This window comes from Nerophis ophidion, linkage group LG19 (assembly GCF_033978795.1).
Source record: "Nerophis ophidion isolate RoL-2023_Sa linkage group LG19, RoL_Noph_v1.0, whole genome shotgun sequence".
Lineage (NCBI taxonomy): Eukaryota > Metazoa > Chordata > Actinopteri > Syngnathiformes > Syngnathidae > Nerophis > Nerophis ophidion.
In genome coordinates, this window is record NC_084629.1 from 24,974,778 (window position 1) to 24,999,307 (window position 24,530).

The 24,530-nt window shown below is 39.5% G+C and overlaps 1 protein-coding gene and 1 long non-coding RNA gene across 5 annotated transcripts in view; one reads left to right on the forward strand and one right to left on the reverse strand.

The window, feature by feature from the left end:
- The window catches only part of dgkh (diacylglycerol kinase, eta), a 156,479-nt gene that overhangs the window by 22,289 nt on the left and 109,660 nt on the right, over positions 1-24,530 (reverse strand). For all 4 annotated transcript variants that reach the window (XM_061879650.1, XM_061879649.1, XM_061879652.1 and 1 more), the window contains 12 exons: positions 20,501-20,600; positions 20,100-20,439; positions 18,218-18,349; positions 14,254-14,388; positions 10,865-10,982; positions 10,639-10,749; positions 7,430-7,526; positions 7,248-7,355; positions 5,663-5,776; positions 5,457-5,591; positions 5,223-5,383; positions 4,081-4,186 (listed from right to left, as the gene is read on the reverse strand). In XM_061879650.1, coding sequence (XP_061735634.1) covers positions 4,081-4,186; positions 5,223-5,383; positions 5,457-5,591; positions 5,663-5,776; positions 7,248-7,355; positions 7,430-7,526; positions 10,639-10,749; positions 10,865-10,982; positions 14,254-14,388; positions 18,218-18,349; positions 20,100-20,439; positions 20,501-20,600 — 1,657 coding nt within the window. The remainder of the gene's footprint in view (positions 1-4,080; positions 4,187-5,222; positions 5,384-5,456; positions 5,592-5,662; positions 5,777-7,247; positions 7,356-7,429; positions 7,527-10,638; positions 10,750-10,864; positions 10,983-14,253; positions 14,389-18,217; positions 18,350-20,099; positions 20,440-20,500; positions 20,601-24,530) is intronic.
- Positions 4,747-7,668, forward strand: LOC133538236 (uncharacterized). The gene is made up of 3 exons (XR_009802951.1): positions 4,747-5,790; positions 7,236-7,358; positions 7,436-7,668. It is a non-coding gene; the product is annotated as an uncharacterized LOC133538236 (long non-coding RNA).

A 24,530-nucleotide genomic window follows, 5' to 3' on the forward strand; every position in this document is an offset into this window, starting at 1 on the left:
AGATGCATGGAGGCAAATTGGCAAAAATAAGTTACCATGCTAAAGGTTACCAAACATCAATTAACAAGTTATATGATGAGGTGTACAGTGGCAAAACTGGTAAAAAATAAATAAATAAAAAGTTACCATGCCAACAGATAGCATATGTCCAAATTGAGTTATACAACTCTGGGGTACACAGCGGCAAAACTGGCTACAAAAGTTATTAGCGCGCTAACAAGCTTTTTAAATAAAAGCCTCTGTTTAAATAAATGTGTTGAAATTAAAGAACCTTAGGTTTAAAACACGTTTTATCAATTGTAAATTGATTTATTGAATTACATCATCATCAAAATAAATGAAACAATTGCCATGATCAGCCCCTCTAGGAATTTGCGATGTCGCATGAACGCCAATTGATGCAAAATCTATTGATTTCGGCAAATTATCCGCGACCTCGTAACTTTGTCTTCCCTGCACACTTTGTCCGATGGACATCATTATCGCCCATCAAAATTGTTTCCAAGTGACGCTGAAACGCACGCATCAACCGTCTAGTCGAAACTTTGTTGTGTGTCTATATATCAACTCTTTATTGACCAAACGGAACAATTGTCATCATCCCCCATAGATCAGACCTATTTCCCGTTTCTGTCTACAGCACTAAGCCTTCTGGGTAATGTAGTATGTAAACATTCACTCCCTGGTTTACATGTATTGATCTGACCTTTATTTATTTAGAGCAGGGGTCGGCAACTCGCGGCTCTTTAGCCACTCTGATGTAGCTCTGCTGGGGGGGTTGGTGCTAGCCGGGTGTATAATATAGCTTGGAAGAGTCATGGATGCATGGGATTCTGGGTAATTTTTATGTTGCGTTTATGTTGTGTCACTGTGGAGATGTTCTCCCGAAATGTGTTTGTCATTCTTGTTTGGTGTGGATTCACAGTGTGGTGCATATTAGTAAGAATATTAAAGTTGTTTAGATCACAACCTTCAGTGTAACCTGTATGGCTGTTGACTATACGCCTTGCAGTCGTGTACGTGTATCAACGGAAGCCACATACAATATGTGACTAGGCTGGCAAGCTGTATGTACATGTTGTAGAAGGCGTCAAAGGCAATGGCTTCATAGCACGCCCTTATTATTGTTATCTGGTTGACCATCAGCAGATATTGGCGAGAATGGTTGCGGCTCTCATTATTTAATTTATTTTGTGAAACGGGTCAAAATGGCTCTTTGAGTGGTAAAGGTTGCCAACCCCTGATTTAAAGATAGACAATCAAGAACATGTTTTCGTTTGCAAGGCTGACCTCGCAAAGAGGCAGCGTTTACATGTTCGAGATGTTGAAGTGTGACGACAGTCTCTCATTGTCAATAATGTGGACTATAGATGGCTCTCAACAGTTCACAAATGCTATTCATGTGCAGGGGTGAACGTGTTGGAACTGAAATAAATGGGCAATGAGGAACTTTGGTGGTGGTGTCATGACCCGTTACCCCGGTCATGGCATGATTTATGTTTGGTAGTTTTTCTATGTTAGTCTGTTTCCTGGGTGCACCCTCTTCCCCTGTTTACTGTCGGTTTCCATGGGCACTAATTCTCCTCACCTGTCTTAGTTTTGCAATTAGTGTTCCCACCAGGTGTTTTGGTTCATCACCTCCCTTTATAGTGTGCTGTCACCCAGCAATAGTTGCTGGGTCAATGTTTGCTATAGACAACAGTTACGTTTCTCCTGTTTTGCTCTCCTCGCATTAGGTGTCCTTTGTACAGTCTAGCCTTCCTCGTTTTTTTCACCCTTGGTGACATTTTGGTTTTGCTTAGCTCCAAGCTGGTTAGCGTCCTCAGTTTGTATTTTTTGATATTGCTTGAAATACATTAAAATAACTTCATCCTTCCTTCACGCTGCTCCCGCTTGCTTCCTGCGTCGCTAAGGAACACAAAAATTGCAGCCATGCGTCCTCGAAGACGTAACAGGTGGTTCTTTCTGTATTTTTCCCTCACTAATATTAGTTATAATTAAATAAAACCGAACAGTAATTTGACAATGAGCTCTGAGTTTGTGCTTTTACCGCCATCTAATGTCTACTTTGAAGTCTGTGTGCAATAAAACGAGTTAAAGAGCAGTGCAGGGTGTGTTTTCCTGTGCTTTTTGAGGTTAAGGTTACAAGGAACTCTTTAAACACTGATAACAAAGTCAAAAAATCACAAAAATCCAAAAACCTTTGCCGCTGCTTTCTGAAAAAAAGCTTCCGGCTATTTAGGCTATTTAGGCCGCAACAATCAGGAAGAAAGCCAGCAAAATCCTGCAGGGACTGACATAGTAAACTAGACGAGGCAATTCCTGAAGGACTTGCGTGGGAATGCTCCAATGCTGAAGTTGAACTGAAATGCTGACAGAATGTAGTATGAATGTAAGAATAGTTTGGACGTTGGAATGGTTTGAATTTTCAGGAAAAACGCAATTTGGCTTGGAACTTGGAAAAGTGTTAGTTGGATGTGTGGAATAAGTTGATGTTGGAATGGTTTGAATTGGTTGAAAAATTTGGTAATTGTGACAGTTTTAAAATGGACAATTCATTTTGAATGGGGATAATGTCCCTGAAAACTCGGAATTCTTGGAAATCAGGGAATTTTTTTTTTAATTGTTTGAGAGCGCACAATTTTGAACAGGCTGAAATTTACAAGTTGGAACGGTTTGAATCAGATGAAAAAATTGGGAATTGTGGAACTTTGAAAGGTGTCCCTTTCATTTCAATGGGAATGTCATGGAAATTTGGGAATTTCGGGAAAAGCGGGAAGTTTTGGGAAAACGTTAAAAGACTTGAATGTTCTGAATGAATTCAAATGGTTGATGTTGGAATTTTTCAAATCGTTTTAGAAATTTTGAAGTAGTAACATTTTTAATTGAGAAATAGTATTTAGGAATTCCAGGAGTTTCGGGAAAACTGGGAATTTTTCCAGTTTGAAAAACAACTTTGTTTTTTGCCATGACTAAAAGGAATGTTTTGGAACGGTTGAAGTGGGTTGAAAAATGTGGGAGGAGTAGTTGCCAGAAAAAAGGGAATTCTATGAATTCCTGGAATTTCTTTTAACCTGGAAAAATGATAGTTTGAATGTCCAGGATGGTTTGAATGGGTTGAAAAATGTGAAAATAATATGTTACGTTAACATACCAGGCACCTTCTTAGTTGGTTATTTATGCGTCATATAACGTACACTTGGGCTTCACGTGGCAGAGGGGTTAGTCCGTCTGCTTCACAATACGAAGGTCCTGAGTAGTCCTGGATTCAATCCCGGATTCGGGATCTTTCTGTGTGGAGTTTGCATGTCCTCCCCGTGACTGCGTGGGTTCCCTGCGGTTACTCCGGCTTCTTCCCACTTCCAAAAACATGCACCTGGGGATAGGTTGATTGGCAACACTAAATTGGCCCTAGTGTGTGAATGTGAGTGTGAATGTTGTCTATCTGTGTTGGGGCCTACGATGAGGTGGCGACTTCTCCAGGTTGTACTCCGCCTTCCGCCCGATTGTAGCTGAGATAGGCACCAGCGACCCCAAATGGAATAAGTGGTAGAAATGGATGGATGGATAACATACACTTATTCAGCCTGTTTTTCACTATTCTTTATTCATTTTAAATTGCCTTTCAAATGTCTATTCTTGGTGTTGGATTTGACGAAATAAATGTCCCCCCAAAAATGCGACTTATAATCCAGTACGACTTATATATGTCTTTTTCCTTCTTTATAATGCATTTTCGGGAGGTACGACTTATACTCCGAAAAATACGGTACATCTTTAAAAAAAACATCTAGTTTGGATTTTTGAAATTATTTTTAGTGTCATTTTCTATGCAGAAGTAATTTTTTATGGGAAAAAAATAAATACTTACAAGTAATTATCATTGATATCTGTATATTAGAAACAACAATGATCAATGTATTAAAATATTATAGACTTCAACCGCAGAATGAAATCTAGCCCTGAAACCTACCAATTGCTTATTTTGAAATTACTATTTTTTAAAACACATTCTTGTGACAACCTGTTAAAACTATTTGTGTATCATTTTAAAGGTGGCCAACCTTTTTTTTTTTTTACCTCAGGGAATTTGGGGTGCGTCTTGTTGATGGCGTGCGACGCAGCGTTGACGGCGTGTGCCAGCTCCTGCTCTAAGAGCCCGTTGGTCTTAGCGGCCTCGCATATCCTGCAGTGCCAACACAGACGTGAAGGTCAGTCACTTGCCTTTGGAAAACAATCATTAATACAAATAAACCCAGTAGATCCTCGCCTGTTAGTGCTTTTTCTGCTTCAAATGGTTAAAATAATTACTTTGTAACGCTAACGTCTGTAGAAAGCAGTACAATGGCTGGGGGTGGGGGGGTGCTACAGCTATGAATCCAGCAGAGGGCGCTGTCTCACAACTCAGTCAACTTTCACCAGAAGATGCTTTCTGTTCACATGTGATTGATTGATTGATTGAAACTTTTATTAGTAGATTGCACAGTTCAGTACATATTCCCTACAATTGACCGCCAAATGGTGAATCAATTCATGGTAAATCATTTGTATTGATTCGGTACCGATTCCCAGTACCAGGGAATCAATACCGTGAATGTTTTATTAAATGTTAATTGATAATAACATTTAGTTTTTAATGTAACATTGAAAAATGAGTTGATTATAATAACTGTGCTGTCCAGTTGTTAGATCTTGTTTACGTTACATGAGTCTCAATGCAGTTGCACTTCCAAGACATTAGATGGCAGTGCTGTATCTATGGTATGTTGTCTAACTCCGAATTAGCTTTTTCCGGCAAGCTGAATGTGTTATGTTGCGCCTTACAGAGTGTTTATACTGGAATGCTTATTACACACAGCTGTTGGAATGTAATATTCATCTTTTATTTTCTACCAAATTTGGAGGTGTTGAAATCGCCATGTAATATCGCTAATGCTAATAGTAGCCTGTCTATGGCAAATCCAATGTAAATTAACATCAAGCTAGTGCATTTTGGAAGTTTTATTTTACGTTTGCACGTTACTTACTTTGGCGGTGTTGAAAATTGCAACGTTACTACGAGGAAATTTGTCTGATTGATATTTGGCACCGTTCTATACCCGGTAGTACTGACGGGTGCCTGAAAGGTTCCGAAGTTGGTACCTATCCCTATCGACAAGATGAGATTTTGTGTGACTGTACATTTGAAATAGCAAGGATCTACTGTGTGGTATGGTAGTGACCTGGTGATGAGCTCCTCTGCGGCGCGGGCGCACAGCTGCACCACGGCGGCCTCCTCCTCCGAGGCCAGGTCCACAGACTGCTGCGGGTAGAGGTGAGGCCGCAGGGGAGGCTTGTCGTACTTCAGCTTGTCCTCCCACGACTTGAGCGTGTTCTCGAAGGCCTGCGGGGAGCGGCAGAGGAGGCAATGCCACCGTGTTCCGGAGGCACGGCAGCAGAAGACGATGTTTGCTCACCCGGTCTCTGGTGAGCATCTGGGCTCTGTTCTTGTGCTGGAGCTTGATGACTCCAGGCGGCTGGATCCACGCCTCGCCGTCCACCTGGATGGGAACGCCCTCGTCGCCCAGGATGGTGATCTTGACCGTCCGGCACTGGTTTTTAAACGCGTACATCAGTGAGGTGTCCACCTTTGACCCAGGTAGTGCGCAGTAAGGGTTCCCACCTGCGCTATACGGTGATGTTGCAGCTTGATGACCCGGGAAACGGCCATCTGCATGCTGCCAAACACAGCCACCACCTCCAGGATCTTATCGTCAAACGACGGAGCGCAGAAGATCTGCAAAGGACCAGGTTTTAATCTTTATTGTCGGTCAGGGTGGAAATGTTAACATCATGATGCTGCACACGTCACACAATACAGCAAGACATAGACAACATTTTCAGTAGTAAATTTACCGTATTTCCTTGATTTGCTGCCGGGGCGCTAATTAATTTAAAACCTCTTCTCACTCCTGCGCTTACCAAAGGTATACGGTAAAAGTAAGCATGCGCTAATTATTTTAAAACCTCATCTCACTCCGGCACTTACCAAAGGTATGCAGTAAAAAAATTGAGTGTGATGTAAGCTTGGACCTTAAATCCTACTGAATATCTCTTAATCTTCATCCCTTTACGTGATTTCAAATGAAAAGTAATGAAATCAGCCTCCTCCATTTTGAAAATGATGACAGGGGAAGTGTCACTCGTGACGTCACGAGTTTGACCAGGCGGTAATACTAAGCATGCGCTAATTATTTTGGGAAGCGAGTTTGACCCGGCAGTAATTCATGGCAGGCGCATACTATATGCCCTGCGGCAATTCAAGGAAATACGGTAACTGTAAAATAAATATCTTTATGACAATGTTTTTTTTTTCTGTATATACTGATTTTTTTACCTTGTTGGAAAACATTTATGTTTAAAAATAGGCACTTATTATCAAGCCCTATTTTGTCCATAATTTATTTTTTTCTTGTAAAATGTTTTTAAATTGTTATATTGAGGTACATAAGCCTAAGCTTTTATTTTAAATTCCCATACAAATTCAAATTTAAGACTTTTCTAGCATATGCAATTTTTTGGGGTATATTTTCTTCTTTATTCTCTATTTGTGATTTTTTTTTTTTTTTAAATATACCTTTATAATGTAAAAAATAAACGTTTTCTAAAATATTTACTTTATTATAGTATTAACCTTTATTTTTAAATTATAATTACATTTATTTATTCTTGAAATGTTGCCTTTGGAAATAAACTTAACTTTTACAATACAGCGTCATCAGAGAGCTGCACTGTAAGGACTCGGCCACTAGATGGTGCCATGACACAAACACGGTAATTAATTGCAGCAACAGCAGAGAATCACTACATTATTAAAAATGCATTTCAGAGTGTTTATAATATCGCACGTCAAATAATTTTTTAGCAAAATGCATTTAATTACACTTTAACATGAATTAATTGTGTATTGTGTGTTCAATAACGGAATTTCCTCACTCTTTTACTGTGACAGCAGTTGCATAACATAAAGGTTATATATGTTCTAAGCGTGTGAGCACAGGGATGACCTCTGCATCGGGTCACTTAAGACTGTGTGTGTGTGTGTGTGTGTGTGTGTTGTAATATGCTAGGAGCCTTAAACAAACAAGCAGGACTATAACTGTCAGGCTATCAGGGTCATGGTAAAGCAGGGCCCCTGGCAGGACTCCTTTTCCTCTCCAACCAGCACAACATTCTTCTTTGGTTGTTTTTTTTAGCAGCCAACTTACGTCGTCCTCCTTGGTGCCGCCCCAGAAGTTGGTCCCGCCCGCGTAGCTGGGAATGTTCAGGACGGCGATGCCCTGCAGGCTGGGCAGGGGGATGTATTGGCCGTCACACTGGTAGGAAAGGAGCAGCATGTTTTAATGGAAGACCCTTAAGAACCCCCTCCTCCTCTTATCTCTTGTCTCACCTCCAGCTGGACCTTCTGCTCCAGGTTCTTGTAGGTTCTCTGGAGGAGCTCCTTTGTTCCCAGAACGCCATACCACATCATGTTCTTGGTGCGACTCCTGGGAAATAATCAAGAAAAGATGAAGCACTCGTACCTAGTGATCTACGTGACAACACATTTACAAAGTTATAACCTTGAATTATGGCCAACTTATGTGCAAAAGTAAATAGGAGTTTTAAAAAACATTTTTCCTCACCGCCTATACGCTCTTCATCATTCACTGCCCCTCTTAATCTCCGTCTGGTTTTATTTATGGTAATTTTAATTTACACCTGGGCAAATTAAAGCCCACGGGCTTTAATTTGTAAACAAAGTATTTCAATGGTTGGAATCTGTGCTTTTGCATGATATACTAATTACTATGGTAATCTAATTAGTTACTCTGGTAATCTACCTAACAGCACCTTAGACAAGGCACCAAGCAGTGTGGGTGTGGAGCATTTTCACAGAGTGTTTCCAGAGCGGCCAGCCTGAAATGCGAGTGTTCATTCGCGGTCATATTTCGCTGTTTGTTGCATTTTTTTGAGGGGGTGTGACGTTCATATGTTGTCAATATTCAGTGTTTTATCGTTCATAGTTAATATTGTGGCCCTGCGATGAGGTGGCGACTTGTCCAGGGTGTACCCCGCCTTCCGCCCAATTGTAGCTGAGATAGGCGCCAGCGCCCCCCGCGACCCCAAAAGGGAATAAGCGGTAGAAAATGGATGGATGGATACTTAATATTGTAAATCCCACGTTCTTTATTCAGTAAAAAAAATAAATTCCATCACTTTTTTTTGATGCGGCCTGTCACTAAGGTTTTTAGCATGCAATCAGACATTGTTGTGAGGTTTTGTATTAGTGTTCCTGAAAATCAGATATACCGGCCCCGAGACACGTCTTTCTCTAAATTTGGCTACCCGAGTCAAAATAATTGCCCAGGGCTTCTTTTATTAGTTCACTTTTAGAAATGTTGCTTCACCCTTTTTTAAATAAAATGGCATTGTGTTTTTGATTGCAATGTCATTAGAATTGGATACAAACAAAGTATACACACTTTCTCTGACTCCCATTATAACTGATATTTTTTAACAGATTGTAATCCTGGCATATTACTCTGCTTTTCCCACGAAAACACAATGAATCCCATTCTTGCCAATTGGGAAACAAAATCATTTTGTAATTGTGCCGCTTGACCACCAGGTGGCGACAAAAAAACAAGAGCTTTGTTGAGTGTAAATGTATTAAATTGCTGTTAAACCGCGGAAATGCAATGAAAATTATGTTGGACAGTAATCTATAACATCCATCCATCTATTTTCTACCGCTTGTCCTTTTCGGTGTTGCGGGGGGTGCTGGAGCATATTCATAAAATATTCATGTGAAGTCAATAAATTACCGCCTGCTTTCTTTCTCATTCGCATTGTAAAAATAACATTTTGTTGTTGTTGACTGTATCAAAATCAACGTTGTCATGAATTATTAAAATATTAAGGCGGTAATTACTCAACCACAAATATTCCCCTTTGTAACGTATAATTAGAAATATTGCACTTTTTTTTTTCCGTAATAAAAAAAAACTTAATTTTGACAAAAAAGGTCTTAACACATTGAAAAATGAAAACTTCATATCAAATTGATCTGAAGTTAGAACATTTTAAGCATTGGAAGTACACAAAAAATATTGTGATTATTTAAATATGAGTGAAGTGTGTGCAGTCAATCTTAAGGTTGTACAACTGAATTTAAAATGCACTTATTAATTGTGAGGCGTATTTTAGGGTTAACGATATCAAAAATGATTAGGATTTTTATGTGTGTGTCCATTATTCCCACTTTTTTCGCCGTTTAGAATGTAAACTCTCGCAGATAATTGAGATATACTGTATTGGTATGATTTTCCAACATACAAGTGCATGCCAAAGCAACAGGGGGCGCTATACACTATGTGTGGACATTTGTGGGGATTTTTATAAACATGTCTTCTTTTCCCTTTTGCCCCCCAAAAATGTAATTTCATAGCCTGTCAAGTGCATAACATACACATACACACACACACATATATATATATGTATACACACACATATATATATATACATATATATATATCCATCCATTTCCTACCACTTATTCCCTTTGGAACAATCGGGTGGAAGGCGGCGTACACCCTGGACAAGTGCCATCTCATCGCAGGGCATATATATATATATATAATGTATATGTGTGTGTGTGTGTATGTATGTGTGTATATATATATATATATATATATATATATATATATAATGTATATGTGTGTGTGTGTATGTATATATATATATATATATATATGAGATATATAAATATATATACGTCATGCACTTGACAGGCTATGAAATTAAATTTTTTTGAGGGCAAAAAAATTATATATATTTATGTATATATATATATATACATACAAATGTATATATGACATATGTATACATGTGCGTGTGTAAAGATGTGTGTATGTGTATATAGATATATATATAGATAGATAGATAGTACTTTATTGATTCCTTCAGGAAAATTTATATATATAAATGATAAATGATAAATGGCTTGTACTTGTATAGCGCTTTTCTACTTTCAAGGTACTCAAAGTGCTTTGACACTACTTCCACATTCACACACACATTCACACACTGATGGAGGGAGCTGCCATGCAAGGCGCTAACCAGCACCCATCAGGAGCAAGGGTGAAGTGTCTTGCTCAGGACACAACGGACGTGACGAGGTAGGTACTAGGTGGGGATTGAACCAGGGACCCTCGGGTTGCGCATACCGTATATATGTATGTGTGTGCGTACATAAATGTGTATATATGTATGAGTATGAATATGTATATGTGTGTATATATGAATGTTTGTATATATATATATATATATATATACACACACATATACATATGTGTATGTATGTATATATACATATAAATGTGTTTATATCAATATAGCATCCATCCATTTTCTACAGCTTTTCCCTCCTGTGTGTGTGTGTGTATATACACATATATAATTATATATATGTATATATATATATATATATATATATATATATAAAGTTAATAATAACAATGAATTATATTTATATAGCGCTTTTCTAGACACTCAAACTACACAACATGAAACACAAATTAACTTTAGTTCCAAGACAAAGGAAGATGGCCGCCGCACCTGCATTTTTCCGGGTGCTCCTCTCTCTTGTTGTTGAACTCCAAGGAGATCTTAGCATCCAAACCGATACCAAAGTAGTTGTTCATCACGCATTTCTCCATGTAGCCCTCTCTAGTGGATGATGGAAAGACATCAATAAATATATAAATATAGGTATATATATACACAGATCAGTATATAGATATAAATACTGTGCAATAACAGTGTGTAGTTTTTCAGTTCTTACAGTGAGTCCAGGTCTGGGTCGATGAAGGGGGTGGCACCAAAGGGGTCAATGTTGGCCAGCAGCATCTTGCTAATGATGGAACTTCCTGCTATGGAGGCCGCCAGACCCGCCCGCAGTCCTGCACATGTGACATGTGTCATGTGACAGCCAATGTGAGTTCAAGGCCTACTTTGTTAGTTTGCACTGCCATGTGTGTATCTTTGTGTACGTCAGTGTTGATGTGTGTGTGTTAGTGCTCGCGAGTTAGCATCTAGTGTACTGAAGCGTGTATTACAGGGTTCCTACACCTTTTCCATGGCCAAATTCAAGCACTTTTTAAGGACTTTCTAGATCAATTTTACAGTTTTTACAGTACCCTTCAAAAGGCGAAAACCAGTGTGAATCAATCCACAGCCTTGTTGTTTGAGCTCATTAAATGCTGTTTGTAGGAAAAATAGGGAAAATCTGCTCAAAGCTAAGCCTAATATTGATGCAGCAGTTATCATTAACTGAATGGGGCATAGGAAATGAAGTAGTGTGACTATTCAATGTCATCGGTGTTTGCAAACGTGTCTCCATTTGTGTTCTTTTTCAAGTTTCTTGTTCTTTTTCTTACTTACAGCACTCAATGACATGGAACAGCACGGATGGATTCACACTGTATTTGTAAACTGCATAACATAATATAAATACAGGCACCCTCAATTTCACTCTTTCATTGACAAAACTGTTCCACATTAATATAAGGATAATAAATTAAAGTACAATATTTAGTTCGTTCCACCACACCTCAGTCACTTTTTATTAAGCATATCTAGCCTTATAACTCTGGCTATGATAAGAAATCAACAAAAAGACAAAAATTAACCTTTTTTTGCTTTGACTGAGGTAGCCAGACAAGTTAAGTAGACAACGAAAATAATAGAGCAAGAAATACATACAACCACGTTGTGTAAAAACTACACAATTATTCATATTAACTCAGCTCTAAGTTGTGAAAAAAGTTACAAATGATATATTACCTGACCTTCACAGTACACACAAGTCCAATAATGTAACCATTTTAATGCTATTAATCAAAACGACAAAATGTAACTTGTTTGCTTTAAATGTTTTCAGACAAGTTAAGTAGACAACCAAAATAATGGAGCAAAAAATACATCGAGGCATGTTGGATTTCCTTTTTGCATACTTGGTAGCAGGCTACACGTGGATTTCAACCATGTTTAATACAAAGTTTGTATTTCTCATTTTCCATCTACCCCTCTTTTGCCGCTTATCCGAGGTCGAGCCGCGGGGGCAGCAGCCTAAGCAGGGAAGCCCAGTCTTCCCTCTCCCCAGCCACTTGGTCCAGCTCTTCCCGGGAAATCCTGAGGCATTCCCAGGCCAGCCGGGAGAAATTGGCCTCCTACCGGTCGGACGTGCCCGAAACACCTCCCTACGGAGGCATTCAGGTGGCATCCTGACCAGATGCCCGAACCACTTCATCTGGCTCCTCTCGATGTGGAGGAGCAGCGGCTTTACTTTGAGCTCCTCCTGGATGGCAGAGCTTCTCACCCCGCCATCCATCCAATGTTCATTAAAACGACAAGATGATGGAGCGATGCACCACTGTCCTCTTGGGAGCGACACAGAGCCATATATACGACTCTGGCATGACAACAACATAACGTAAGGGCACGTGCAAAGACAACAGATCAAGCGTGCAGCTTTCATTTTTAAGGAAACTTATTACATTTTTTTCCGTTTTGTAATTAGCCTATTGAGTCAGACTGCGGGGCTTCATGGTGGAAAAGGGGTTAGTGCGTCTGCCTCACAATACGAAGGTCCTGAGTAGTCAGGGTTCAATCCTGGGCTCGGGATCTTTATGTGTGGAGTTTGCATGTCCTCCCCGTGAATGCGGGGGTTCCCTCCGGGTACTCCGGCTTCCTCCCACCCCCAAAGACATGCACCTGGGGATAGGTTGATTGGCAACACTGAATGGTTACTAGTGTGTGAATGTGAGTGAGAATGTTGTCTGTCTATCTGTGTTGGCCCTGCGATGAGATGGCGACTTGTCCAGGGTGTACCCCGTCTTCCGCCCGATTGTAGCTGAGATAGGCGCCAGCGCCCCCCGCGACCCCCAAAGGGAATAAGCGGTATAAAATGGATGGATGGATAGAGTCAGACTGCTGAGAAATATGATGAACATTTACAAGCACTTCACCCAAAATTCAATCATTTTTCAAACCTTGAAAACACAACATTTATAAAGCTTTTTCAAGGTTTTTAAGCACCCGTACGAACCCTGGTGCTAGCATGTGTGTCTATTATCATTTGTACACACCCAGTACTAGCATGGTGTGTGTGAGGTCTTGTACTAATGGGTGTTGACATAATGTGTGTACCCTTTAGTGTGAATGCTAATATAAATGCAAAGTTAGCATGTGTGTTTTAAACCAGTATTTAAACCGTGAGATACAGTCTGGTGTGCCGTAGGAGATTGTCTAATTTCACCTATTTGGGTTAAAAATATTTTTTGCAAACCAGTAATTATAGTCTGCAAATGATGTGCTGTTGTTGAGTGTCGTGCTGTCTAGAACTCTTCCATATAAGTAGGTGGCAGCCGGTAGCTAATTGCTTTGTAGATGTCGGAAACAGCAGGAGGCAGCATGCAGGTAAAAGGGTGCCTAATGCTTAAACCAAAAATAAATAAAATGTGGGTGCCCCTAAGAAAAGGCATTGAAGCTTAGGGAAGGCTATGCAGAACAAAACTAAAACTGAATGGGCTACAAAAGTAAACAAAAACAGAATGCTGGATGACAGCAAAAACTTACTGTGGAGCAAAGACGGCGTCCACAATGTACAACTGAACATGACATGACAATCAACAAGGTCCCCACAAAGAAAGATAAAAACAACTGAAACATTCTTGATTGCTAAAACAAAGTAGAAGCGGGAAATATCGCTTAAAGGAAGACATGAAACTGCTTCAGTGAAATACCAACAACAAAAGAGAAAAAGCCACCAAAATAAGAGTGCAAGACAAGAAGTAAAACACTACACAGGAAAACAGCAAAAAAAGGGAAAATAAGTCATGATGTGATGTGACAGGTGGTGACAGTACACCTACTTTGAGACAAGAGCTATAGTGGTGCATGCTTACTTATGATTTAAGGTCATATCCAACAATTGCGACAGCCACATTTTACTGTTAAGTGAGTTTCAATTTTAAATAATTTCTGTTGGTGGTGTGCCTCCGCATTTTTTCAATGCAAAAAATGTGCCTTGGCTCCAAAGAGGTTGAACAACACTGTTTTAAACAGTATCTGACATTTTTTTGCAATAAGTGTCTCCAAACTTTGGACTGCTACTGTGTGTGCACTCCTGTATGATTGTCTGCTTGTGTGTTGTGGTGTGTGCGCACGTACCAGGACATATGATGCGCGTGTTGAGCACAGGAAGGTTCTCCTTGCTGGTGGTGAAGGGCGTGATGCTGAAGGAACTGTACGACTGCGTGCTGCGACTCACCCTCCTCTCGGTGGGGGAACACACGCTCTTCATGGCTGCGCGCACACACACACACACACACACACACACACCTTTTTAGATATATTGTTATCTAAATAGCGCAATATCCTGTGTTATTTGTGTGCTAGAGATGGCGAAGAGGACAAAAACCATAAAATGTGTCCTGGCTGCTCAGTACTGTATGGCAAAGTCAACAATAACTATAAACACGGTTGACCCTCCTCACACTGGAACCTTGCAGTAATGTGGGTGAGTACACACTTTATTGATTACATGTCTTATTACTATCAAAAATACTGGTTAACTTCTTTTATACTTGTATAACAATTGGGAAAAAGTGGCCTGGAAAGTCCAATGAAGGCCACAGCTTAACCCTGGAACAGATTAATTATGTTTTCATTAAGGTTGAAGTTAAAGTACCAATGATTGTCACACACACACTAGGTGTGGCACAATTATTCTCTGCATTTGACCCATCACCCTTGATCACCCACTGGGAGGTGAGGGGAGCAGTGAGCAGGAGCGTTGCACACGCCCGGGAATCATTTTTGGTGATTCAACCCCCAATTCCAACCCTTGATGATCAGTGCCAAGCAGGGAGGGAATGGGTCCCATTTTTATGGTCTTTGGTATGACTCGGCCGGGGTTTGAACTGACAACCTACTTCCTGTAAAAACAATTGTGAAGAAAAACTAGATAATTCCCAAAAAAAAGTTGATGCAGATGCTATTTGTGCCCTGAACCACTGGCCCAGGGTTTATAGAAGCCGGCACTCCCAACAGGTGTAAAAGTAAGTGCATCTCTATATTCCTTCAAAACCGCTCTAAAACAACACCTCCAGGCAACTTCAACCCTTTACCAATACCCTCCTCCATTTACATCCCATCTACCCGGATTATAAATAACCTAATGTAAATAATCAAATGTACTTCTAATGCATGGGTGTCAAACTCTGGCCCGCGGGCCGAATTTGGCCCGCCGTGTAATTTAATTTGGCCCTTGGGGCAATATCAAATTAACATTAGAGCTGGCCCGCCGGTATTATACAGCGGCAGTGCTGCTGTAACACCACATTCATTGCTAATACTTCCCGGGAGACTCCTGAAGTTCAGTGCCCCTCCCGAAAATCTCCCGGGGCAACCATTCTCCCAAATTTCTCCCCATTTCCATTTGGAGAACAATATTGGGGGCGTGCCTTAAAGGCACTGCCTTTAGCGTCCTCTACAACCTGTCGTCACGTCCGCTTTTCCTCCATACAAACTGTGTGCCGGCAAAGCCACGTAATATATGCAAATTTTACACACACATAATTGAATGCAAAGCATACTTAGTCAACAGCCATACAGGTCACACTAAGGGTGGCCGTATAAACAACTTTAACACTGTTACCAATATGCGCCACACTGTGAACCCACACCAAACAAGAATGACAGACACATCCGCACCGAACACAACATACAGAACAAATACCCAGAACCCCTTGCAGCACTAACTCTTCTGGGACGCTACAATATACACACCCCGCCCCCCAACCCCGCCCACCTCATTGTTATTTTATTTTCAAATTTATTAGCCTGTGAAAACGTTAATGTTGATACTTACCTCAGAGGGCTGCAAATGGAAAAGAGACATTATTTTTAATTTTTTTTAATGTACCGTTGATGTTTTTTCGTTTGTTTTTTGATGGTTGCTTTTGCATGATTAAGTTATGTAAGCGTTGCTTTTTCCATATTCAGTGTTAAAGCAAATCAGTGTAGACAACTGAGCAATAATTAACGTTTTATTCATGCACTTTCTCTTGCTACTTCAAGGCTTGATTGTTTGAATCGTTATTTTATTTTCAAATTTATTATGAGCCTGTGGAAAAAGTTTATTTTTGATATGTACCTCCGGAGGCTGCAAATAGAAAAGAGGCACAAGATTTTTATTTAAATTTTGTTTAATATGCCATTGATATTTTTAAATTGTTATTATTATTATTTGAGACTTGATGTTGCATGTCACTATAAAGTTATATAAGCCTTGCTTGTTCAATATTCAACGCAAAACTTGTTTGGGTCCCTATTAATAATTTGTTCAACCTCGGCCTGCGGCCTTGTTCACTTTTAAATTTTGGCCCACTCTGTATTTGAGTTTGACACCCCTGTTCTAATGTATTTACCCGCTCTTATGCTATCTGAACTCACTATGTTCTCTGCTGGCTGTACATATCCTACTGTAAGACCTACACTGTTTCAATGTCCATTTCTCTGTTAATGCAATTGTTGATGACTGAAGTACTGATATCAACCAAAGCTCCTCATCCCACCCCCCGGATTGTAAATAATTCAATGTATATACTGTGATGATTAACCTGTGTGATGACTGTATTATGCTGAGTATATATTTGTACCATGAATTGATTAACGTGGACCCCGACTTAAACAAGTTGGAAAACTTAATCGGGTGTTACCATTTAGTGGTCAATTGTACGGAATATGTACTGAACTGTGCAATCTACTAATAAAGGTATCAATCAATCAATCAATTCTCTAATGGCGCCAAGTATCCAAATCCAGGATTTTCAGGTTTAAAAAAAACCCATTGAGCTAAGAAGCTAACATAAAACGTTAGCAAGCCAATGTTAGAATACTTCCAAGATGGCGGGAAAAATAAACCAAAATTATGTTTCGGTTAAAACATACAAAATCAGCTAAAAACGTTAGCACACTAGCTTGTAACCGGATAAGAAGAAACACCAAAATGCCGTATTTGTAAGCGTCAACATACCATCCTTCTTCTTCCGCTTATCCGAGGTCGGGTTGCGGGCGCAACAGCCTAAGCAGGGAAACCCAGACTTCCCTCTCCCCAGCCACTTCGTCTAGCTCTTCCCGGGGGATCCCGAGGCGTTCCCAGGCCAGCCGGGAGACACAAGTCTTCCCAACGTGTCCTGGGTCTTCCCCGTGGCCTCCTACCGGTTGGACGTGCCCTAAACACCTCCCTAGGGAGGCGTTCGGGTGGCATCCTGACCAGATGCCCGAACCATCTCATCTGGCTCCTCTCGATGTGAAAGAGCAGCGGCTTTACTTTGAGTTCTTCCCGGATGACAGAGCTTCTCACCCTATCTCTAAGGGAGAGCCCCGCTACACGGCGGAGGAAATTCATTTCGGCCGCTTGTACCCGTGATCTTGTCCTTTCGGTCATGATCCAAAGCTCATGACCATAGGTGAGGATGGGAACGTAGATCGACGGGTAAATTGAGAGCTTTGCTTCCGGCTCAGCTCCTTCTTTACCACAACGGATCGGTACCGTCCGCATTACTGAAGACGCCGCACCGATCCGCCTGTTGATCTCACGATCCACTTTTCCCCCACTCGTGAACAAGACTTCTAGGTACTTGTACTCCTCTACTTGGGGCAGGGTCTCCTCCCCAACCCGTCAACATACATAAAAATATAATTTTGAATTTGAAAAAAAAAGGGATCACAGCCCTAATTCTGTTTCATTTTTCCAGTTTCTTATTTGCGTTGTGGTCGAGCGAAGAGGCGAAGTTAGGGAACCAAAAAAAAAACAGTCTGCAACATGAGTGCAAGGAAGGAAGGAAGGAAGGAAAGAGGAAAGGAAAGAAGTGGTTGCCCAGAGGACAATAAGGTGCTCGCACTGTGCCAGGTAGAAATAATGTGTCCACAACATGGTGATAAATTACGCTGTGTCACCACGGCAACAGAGCAAAGAGTCAAGCTGCTGCACAAACGCCTTATTTAGCAAGGGAAACTCAACCTGCGTCAGTTATATCCACTAGGGGGCAACGTTCAATTCTGTGTTATTTCCTCCCGACCCCCGTGACCCACATTAATACAAGGAAATGTTTTTGTCACAACGTACGCGGGGCAGCCTCCAGCTCCTTGGTGTCCTCATCCTTCTCGCTGTCCCGGTTCTCCTCCTCGCTGTCCTTGCGGAATTCCAGCGGCGACGGCAGCTCGCCGTCGTCCATGTTGGTGTTCTGCTCGTCCACCACTGACAAGACAAAAAGTCGACTTTTAACGGCGACTGCGTCAGTGACATCGGACAAGTTAGAATACTTCTAAGATGGTGCATTAATAATTAGTAATCCACAAAAGGCCAAGCACATACAGACTTGGACTGAAGGCTTAATTCAATTCATGTGATGGCTGCTCCTTCCACCAGTTAAATAATGATAGCTTTGCATTATAGAAATAAACAGAACGATTCTAATGAGTGTAAGTACAGTACGCTTGCTCACGTGTCCTCCTATCGTAATTCATGCCATGGTTCCCCTCGCCGGTTGTTACTGATAACCGCCACGTTACATTATATAAATAAATGGGAAGACTTGAAATAATCTACAACAACCAAACCTACTCGACACACTCGCTTCCATACAACATAGAAGTGTCATATAGTAAATGCAATTCCTCCCCCTCCCAGTTATTTACTACAGCTTTGCATTAAATAAATATACAGAAATATACTAAATAAGGTCCCGCACAACTCGTCAAATTAATGCAAGTTATTAATCATCACCTTCCATTGTTGAAAAAAAACATTGAAAGATTTCAAATCCTCGTAAAATACAATTTCACGAGCACATGCAAATGACTGACGTAGATGTGTCACATAATTAATGTGATGGCTCCTCCCACCGGTTAATAATGATAACTGCAACATTACCTAATAGAAATAAAAAGAAAGATTCAAAATAATCCACAATCTCAAAGTTACAGGACACACTTGCTCCGACACAAAGTAAATGTGTCATATAACTAATGAATTCTTTCCTTTTATTGATGCTAATCATCACATTTCCATGACTAAGAAACACATTGAAAGATTCAAAATAATCCATAAAATAACATTTTACGAGCACATGCAAATGACCGACGTAAATGCATTATATAATGAATGTGAGGACTTCTCCCGCCAGTTATTAATGACAACTGCCACATTAAATGATTGAAATAATTAGACTTCAAATAATCTACAACATCAAAACCTCCGGGACATACTTTCTTTCTCCCACACGACATAGAAATGTCATATAGTTAATGCAATCCCTCCTCCTCCCAGTTATTAATTATAGTTTTGCATTATAGAAATAAACAGAAAGATTCTAAATAAGGTCCAACACAACTCGTAAAAATAATGCTATCTCCCTCCATCCAGTCATTAATGATAATGATCACCTTCCATAGTTAAAAAAACATTGTAAGATACAAAATTTATACAATAAAATTTCACGAGCACATGCAAATGACCGACATCGCTGTAGCATATCATGAATGTGATGGCTCCTCCCCCCAGTTATTAATGATGACCGCCAATTTATATAATATATATAAATAGGACTCAAAATATTCCAGAATATCAAAACTACGGGATACACTTGCTCCCACACAATGTAAATGGGTCATTTAACTAATGCATTCTTTCCTCCCCCAATTATTGATGATAATCATCACATTTCCATGATTAAAAATATATTGAAAGATTCAAATTAATCCATGAAATAACATTTTACGAGCACATGCAAATGACTAATGTAGACACATTATATAATGAATGTGACAACTTCTCCCACCAGTTATTAATGACAACTAACATTACATAATAGAAATAAGTTGACTTGAAACAGAAAGATTAGGTCCCACGTAATGTAGATGTCTCGTAAAATTAATTCATTTAGGGTTAATGTATGAATCTCCAAAAGGTGCAGTACAAGAGCGTGTCGTGATGAAGTGATGTTCACCTCTCTCGGCCTGCTCTATGATCTGCCGCACCGCTTTCTTCAGACTGTTGGCCCTCAGCATTAGCTGCTCCCGACTCCTGAAGACGGCAAAGGCGCTGCCGTCGTCTTCGCCGCGGCTACCGTTCCCTTTCTCAGTCTCCTCCGCCTCCAGCTTCTCCTTCAGCTCCGTCAGGCTCTCCTCGCTGGTGGCCTCCTCGCCCTCGCCGTCTGCCGCCTCCTCCTCTTCCTCCTGCTCCGCCTCCACGATGGGCGAAGTGGAGTGAGGCAGGGGAAGCAGGACCCGGCACTCCGTGTTGAGGGTGTGTAGGAGGGAGTCCAGTTTCTCGTTGAGGACGGCACACTGCAGGGGACGACAGGGCGTCAACACGCGGGCCCGCGGGCCACAACATTAGGTACAGCACCTTGCGAGACATGCTGTCACACTCCTCCGTGTTCTCCGTGCTTTTCTCGTAGGCTTTCCCCACTTTGGCGACAAAATCCTTCACGGTTTCACACAGGATCCTCACACAGGGAAAAAACAGGAACAAATGCATGAAAACACTGCAAATAAAGATTATTAAAAGTATACAAATGTCAAAGACAAGCAGAGTTGGGTAGTAACGCGCTACATTTACTCCGTTACATTTACTTGAGTAACTTTTGGGATAAATTGTACTTCGAGTAGTTTTTATGCAACATACTTTTACTCTTACTTGAGTATATTTATAGAGAATAAACGCTACTTTTACTCCGTTCCATTTATTTACATTCAGCTCGCTACTCGCTACTTTTTTTTATCGATCTATTAATGTTTGTTTTGGTTAATGACAGAGCTTCAAAGTAGAATCTACGCATGCCTGCGTTTCACCAATCACATGCAGTCACTAGTGACGTTGGACCAATCAAACAGAGCCAGGTGGTCACATGACCAGACTTAAACAAGTTAAAAAACTTTTTGGGGTGTTACCATTTAGTGGTCAATTGTACGGATTATGTACTGTACTGTGCAATCTACTAATACAAGTTTCAATCAATCAATCAAAAGTGTAAAGGAAAAAATACTTTTTATTTCAACGGTACTTCCCGTCAAAAGCCTAAAGACTGATCGCACAGTTCCTGTCTTCACAATAAAAGCGCAGCTCCATCGCGCCTGCGCTAACGAAATAAGAGTCTCCGAAAGCCAGCGCAAACAAGCTAGCAAGCCGCGGAGTTTGCCCCCAATGTATTTCTTGTAAAGTGTATAAAAACGAATATGGAAGCTGGACAGATAAGATGCCAAAAACCAACGACTTTCATGTGGTATTAGACAGAAAAGAGGAACTTTTTTTCTCCTCCATTCGAAAACGTGGACGTCTGATTCCAATCAATGCAAGTCATCAGAATCAGGTAATACACCAACTTATATTCTTGTCTTCATGAAAGATAGGAATCTATATGTTAAACATGCATGTATATTCATTAAAACACCTTCAACATGTGAACAAAAACGGCAAAATAAATAAATATAAATTATATACTGTATATATAAATGTATGTATATATATATATATATATACATATATATATCAATCAATCAATGTTTACTTATATAGCCCTAAATCACTAGTGTCTCAAAAAGCTGCACAAACCACTACGACATCCTCGGTAGGCCCACATAAGGGCAAGGAAAACTCACGCCCAGTGGGACGTCGGTGAGAATGATGACTATGAGAACCTTGGAGAGGAGGAAAGCAATGGATGTCGAGCGGGTCTAACAGGATACCGTGAAAGTTCAATCCATAATGGATCCAACACAGACGCAAGAGTCCAGTCCAAAGCGATTATATATATATATATATATATATCATCCATCCATCCATCATCTTCCGCTTATCCGAGGTCGGGTCGCGGGGGCAGCAGCCTAAGCAGGGAAGCCCAGACCTCCCTATCTCCAGCCACTTCGTCTAGCTATATATATATATATATATATATATATATATATATATATATATATATATATATATATATATACGATATGTGTGTGTATAAATGATATGTGTGTGTATGAATATGTATATATGAGGTAGATCACCTCGACTTGGTCATTTACTAAATACTTGATAAACATTGAAAAACTTATTGGGGTGTTACCATTTAGTTGTCAATTGTACGGAATATGTACTGTACTGTACAATCTACTAATACATGTTTTAATCAATCAATCAATCAATGAATGCCTACTGAGGCTATGGTGCTGTTAAGTTATTGTGGCTCAATGTGCCATTTTTTTTATTTTATTTTAATGTACTATTATTTAATATATATTATTGTTTTATTTGCTTAAGAGATATTCCTGACTCTGAATTTGCTCATTGCTATTTTTATGTTTTTGTGTATTATTTGTTGCCGTAATCAGGTTACTCATCAGTTACTCAGTACTTGAGTAGTTTTTTGACAACATACTTTTTACTTTTACTCAAGTAAATATTTGGGTGACTATTCCTTACTTTTACTTGAGTAATAAATCTCTAAAGTAACAGTACTCTTACTTCAGTACAATTTCTGGCTACTCTACCCACCTCTGAAGACAAGGAGGATTTATTATTATAGCACATTTCTAAAACAGACGCCTGCCCCAAAGTGCTGTAAAGATTTAAGCAGAAAGGTAAAATATAAAAAATATAAAGTATAATTTAAATGATCATGAATGTACAATATTTAATGTACATTAAAAAGGAGCAGTCAGTACCATAAGCCATGAATACTTACAGTGTGTAGTTTTGGCACCTTTATTATAGGAGTAGTTTTTATGTAGCGGTAATACAGCTTTGTGTCACCCCCTTTTGTCATTTCTCATTCAAACAGACTAATCTGCCTAGCAACAGGTGGCAAACAAAGAACAGTTGTGTCATCTTGCTAACAATGGATTAGTGTATGATAAATCATACATGTGATATATGTCTTTGTATTGTATGACATCACCATTTGGATGTGTTTTGATAGGTACCACAACAAAAAGGAAACATCAAATATATTTAAGGTGTAATTTAGTTCTACAAACTACTAATGAAATGAGAGGTGGGTATATTATTGTGAGTATATCTGGATGTAATTAAACATGTATCTTGTAACAATATACGGCGTTGTTGATCAAGAATCACATTATTATATTATAGTGATGGGGCAGGATAATATAAGATTTGCTTCTTCCGGCTTATTTTTGGACACGAAAAATGTAAACCTTTTTTGTAATAAATTAATATAAAAAAATGTTTGTCCTGTCCAGCTTTTCAGACAAATCATATTGTTGATGTAGAGGCCCATAATTGCTGTACAGATTTAATTTACAAAAGAGAAGGGTGGGATACTTCTCTTGTTGCCTAATTTGTATTTGACTTTATTCAATTTATTTAATTTATTGTTGGGCGCAGCCGGGCCGGAGCAGGACAGAGGGGGACATCGTAGGGACAAGAGAGGGATACGACAAAGAGTCAACAACAACAACAAACACAACAGAACAGCATCCACAAATAGAATATGTACAAATATGATAGTAAAAGTGATAGTAAAGAAGCAGTTAGTGAAGTAAATATTAATAACACAGAAATGACAATGAACACTATGGAGCGATACAAATACCAATACAAATAGCACTATTGATAATGAATAATAACAATAATTACCTCTATTATCAACAATACAATTGTTTCAAATGCAACAATACATATATGTAATGATAACTTCAATTATCAAAGAAAGCAGATAAATGGAGCGGAAGAAAGAGAAGTGAACTGTATTCACCTTGTAGATTGTTATAGTAATATAGGTTTAGCTTGGTCAGTGTACCATGTATTACCCAGTTTACCCTAGGGCAACAACGTTAATATATGTTTGATGAAACGGGATTACATGCATGAGTGTAGGTATGCATATGTACAAAATGTGCATACATATACACATTTTATATACATGTACAGAATGTGTATATGTATGTTTGTACAGTGAATGTATGTGTACAGTATGTCTATGTGTATGTTTGTACAGTGAATGTATATGTACAGTATGTGTATATGTATGTTCGTACAGTGAATGTATATGTACAGTATGTGTATATGTATGTTTGTACAGTGGAGGTGTGTGTGGATGTATGTACTGTGAGTGTGTAAGTATATGTACGTCTCTTTAATTAACTATTCATTAATTAATAATTATTGTTTTTTTTGTTTTGTTTTTACAAATGACAATATGGTAATGGAAATATAAATTTCCTCCTTTGAATTGTATTTTCATACAAAATACAGAAAACTGATACCACTGATGGACCTATTTATATGGTTGTAATTATCTTCAACTTGCATACAATATGGCACGTCACATATTTTTAGAACCTCCTTTTTTTCTCAGTTTCTCAAAAGGAGTAAGACGAAGCAGACCTCATTATTATTTTTTAATGTGATTATGATTTAATTCATA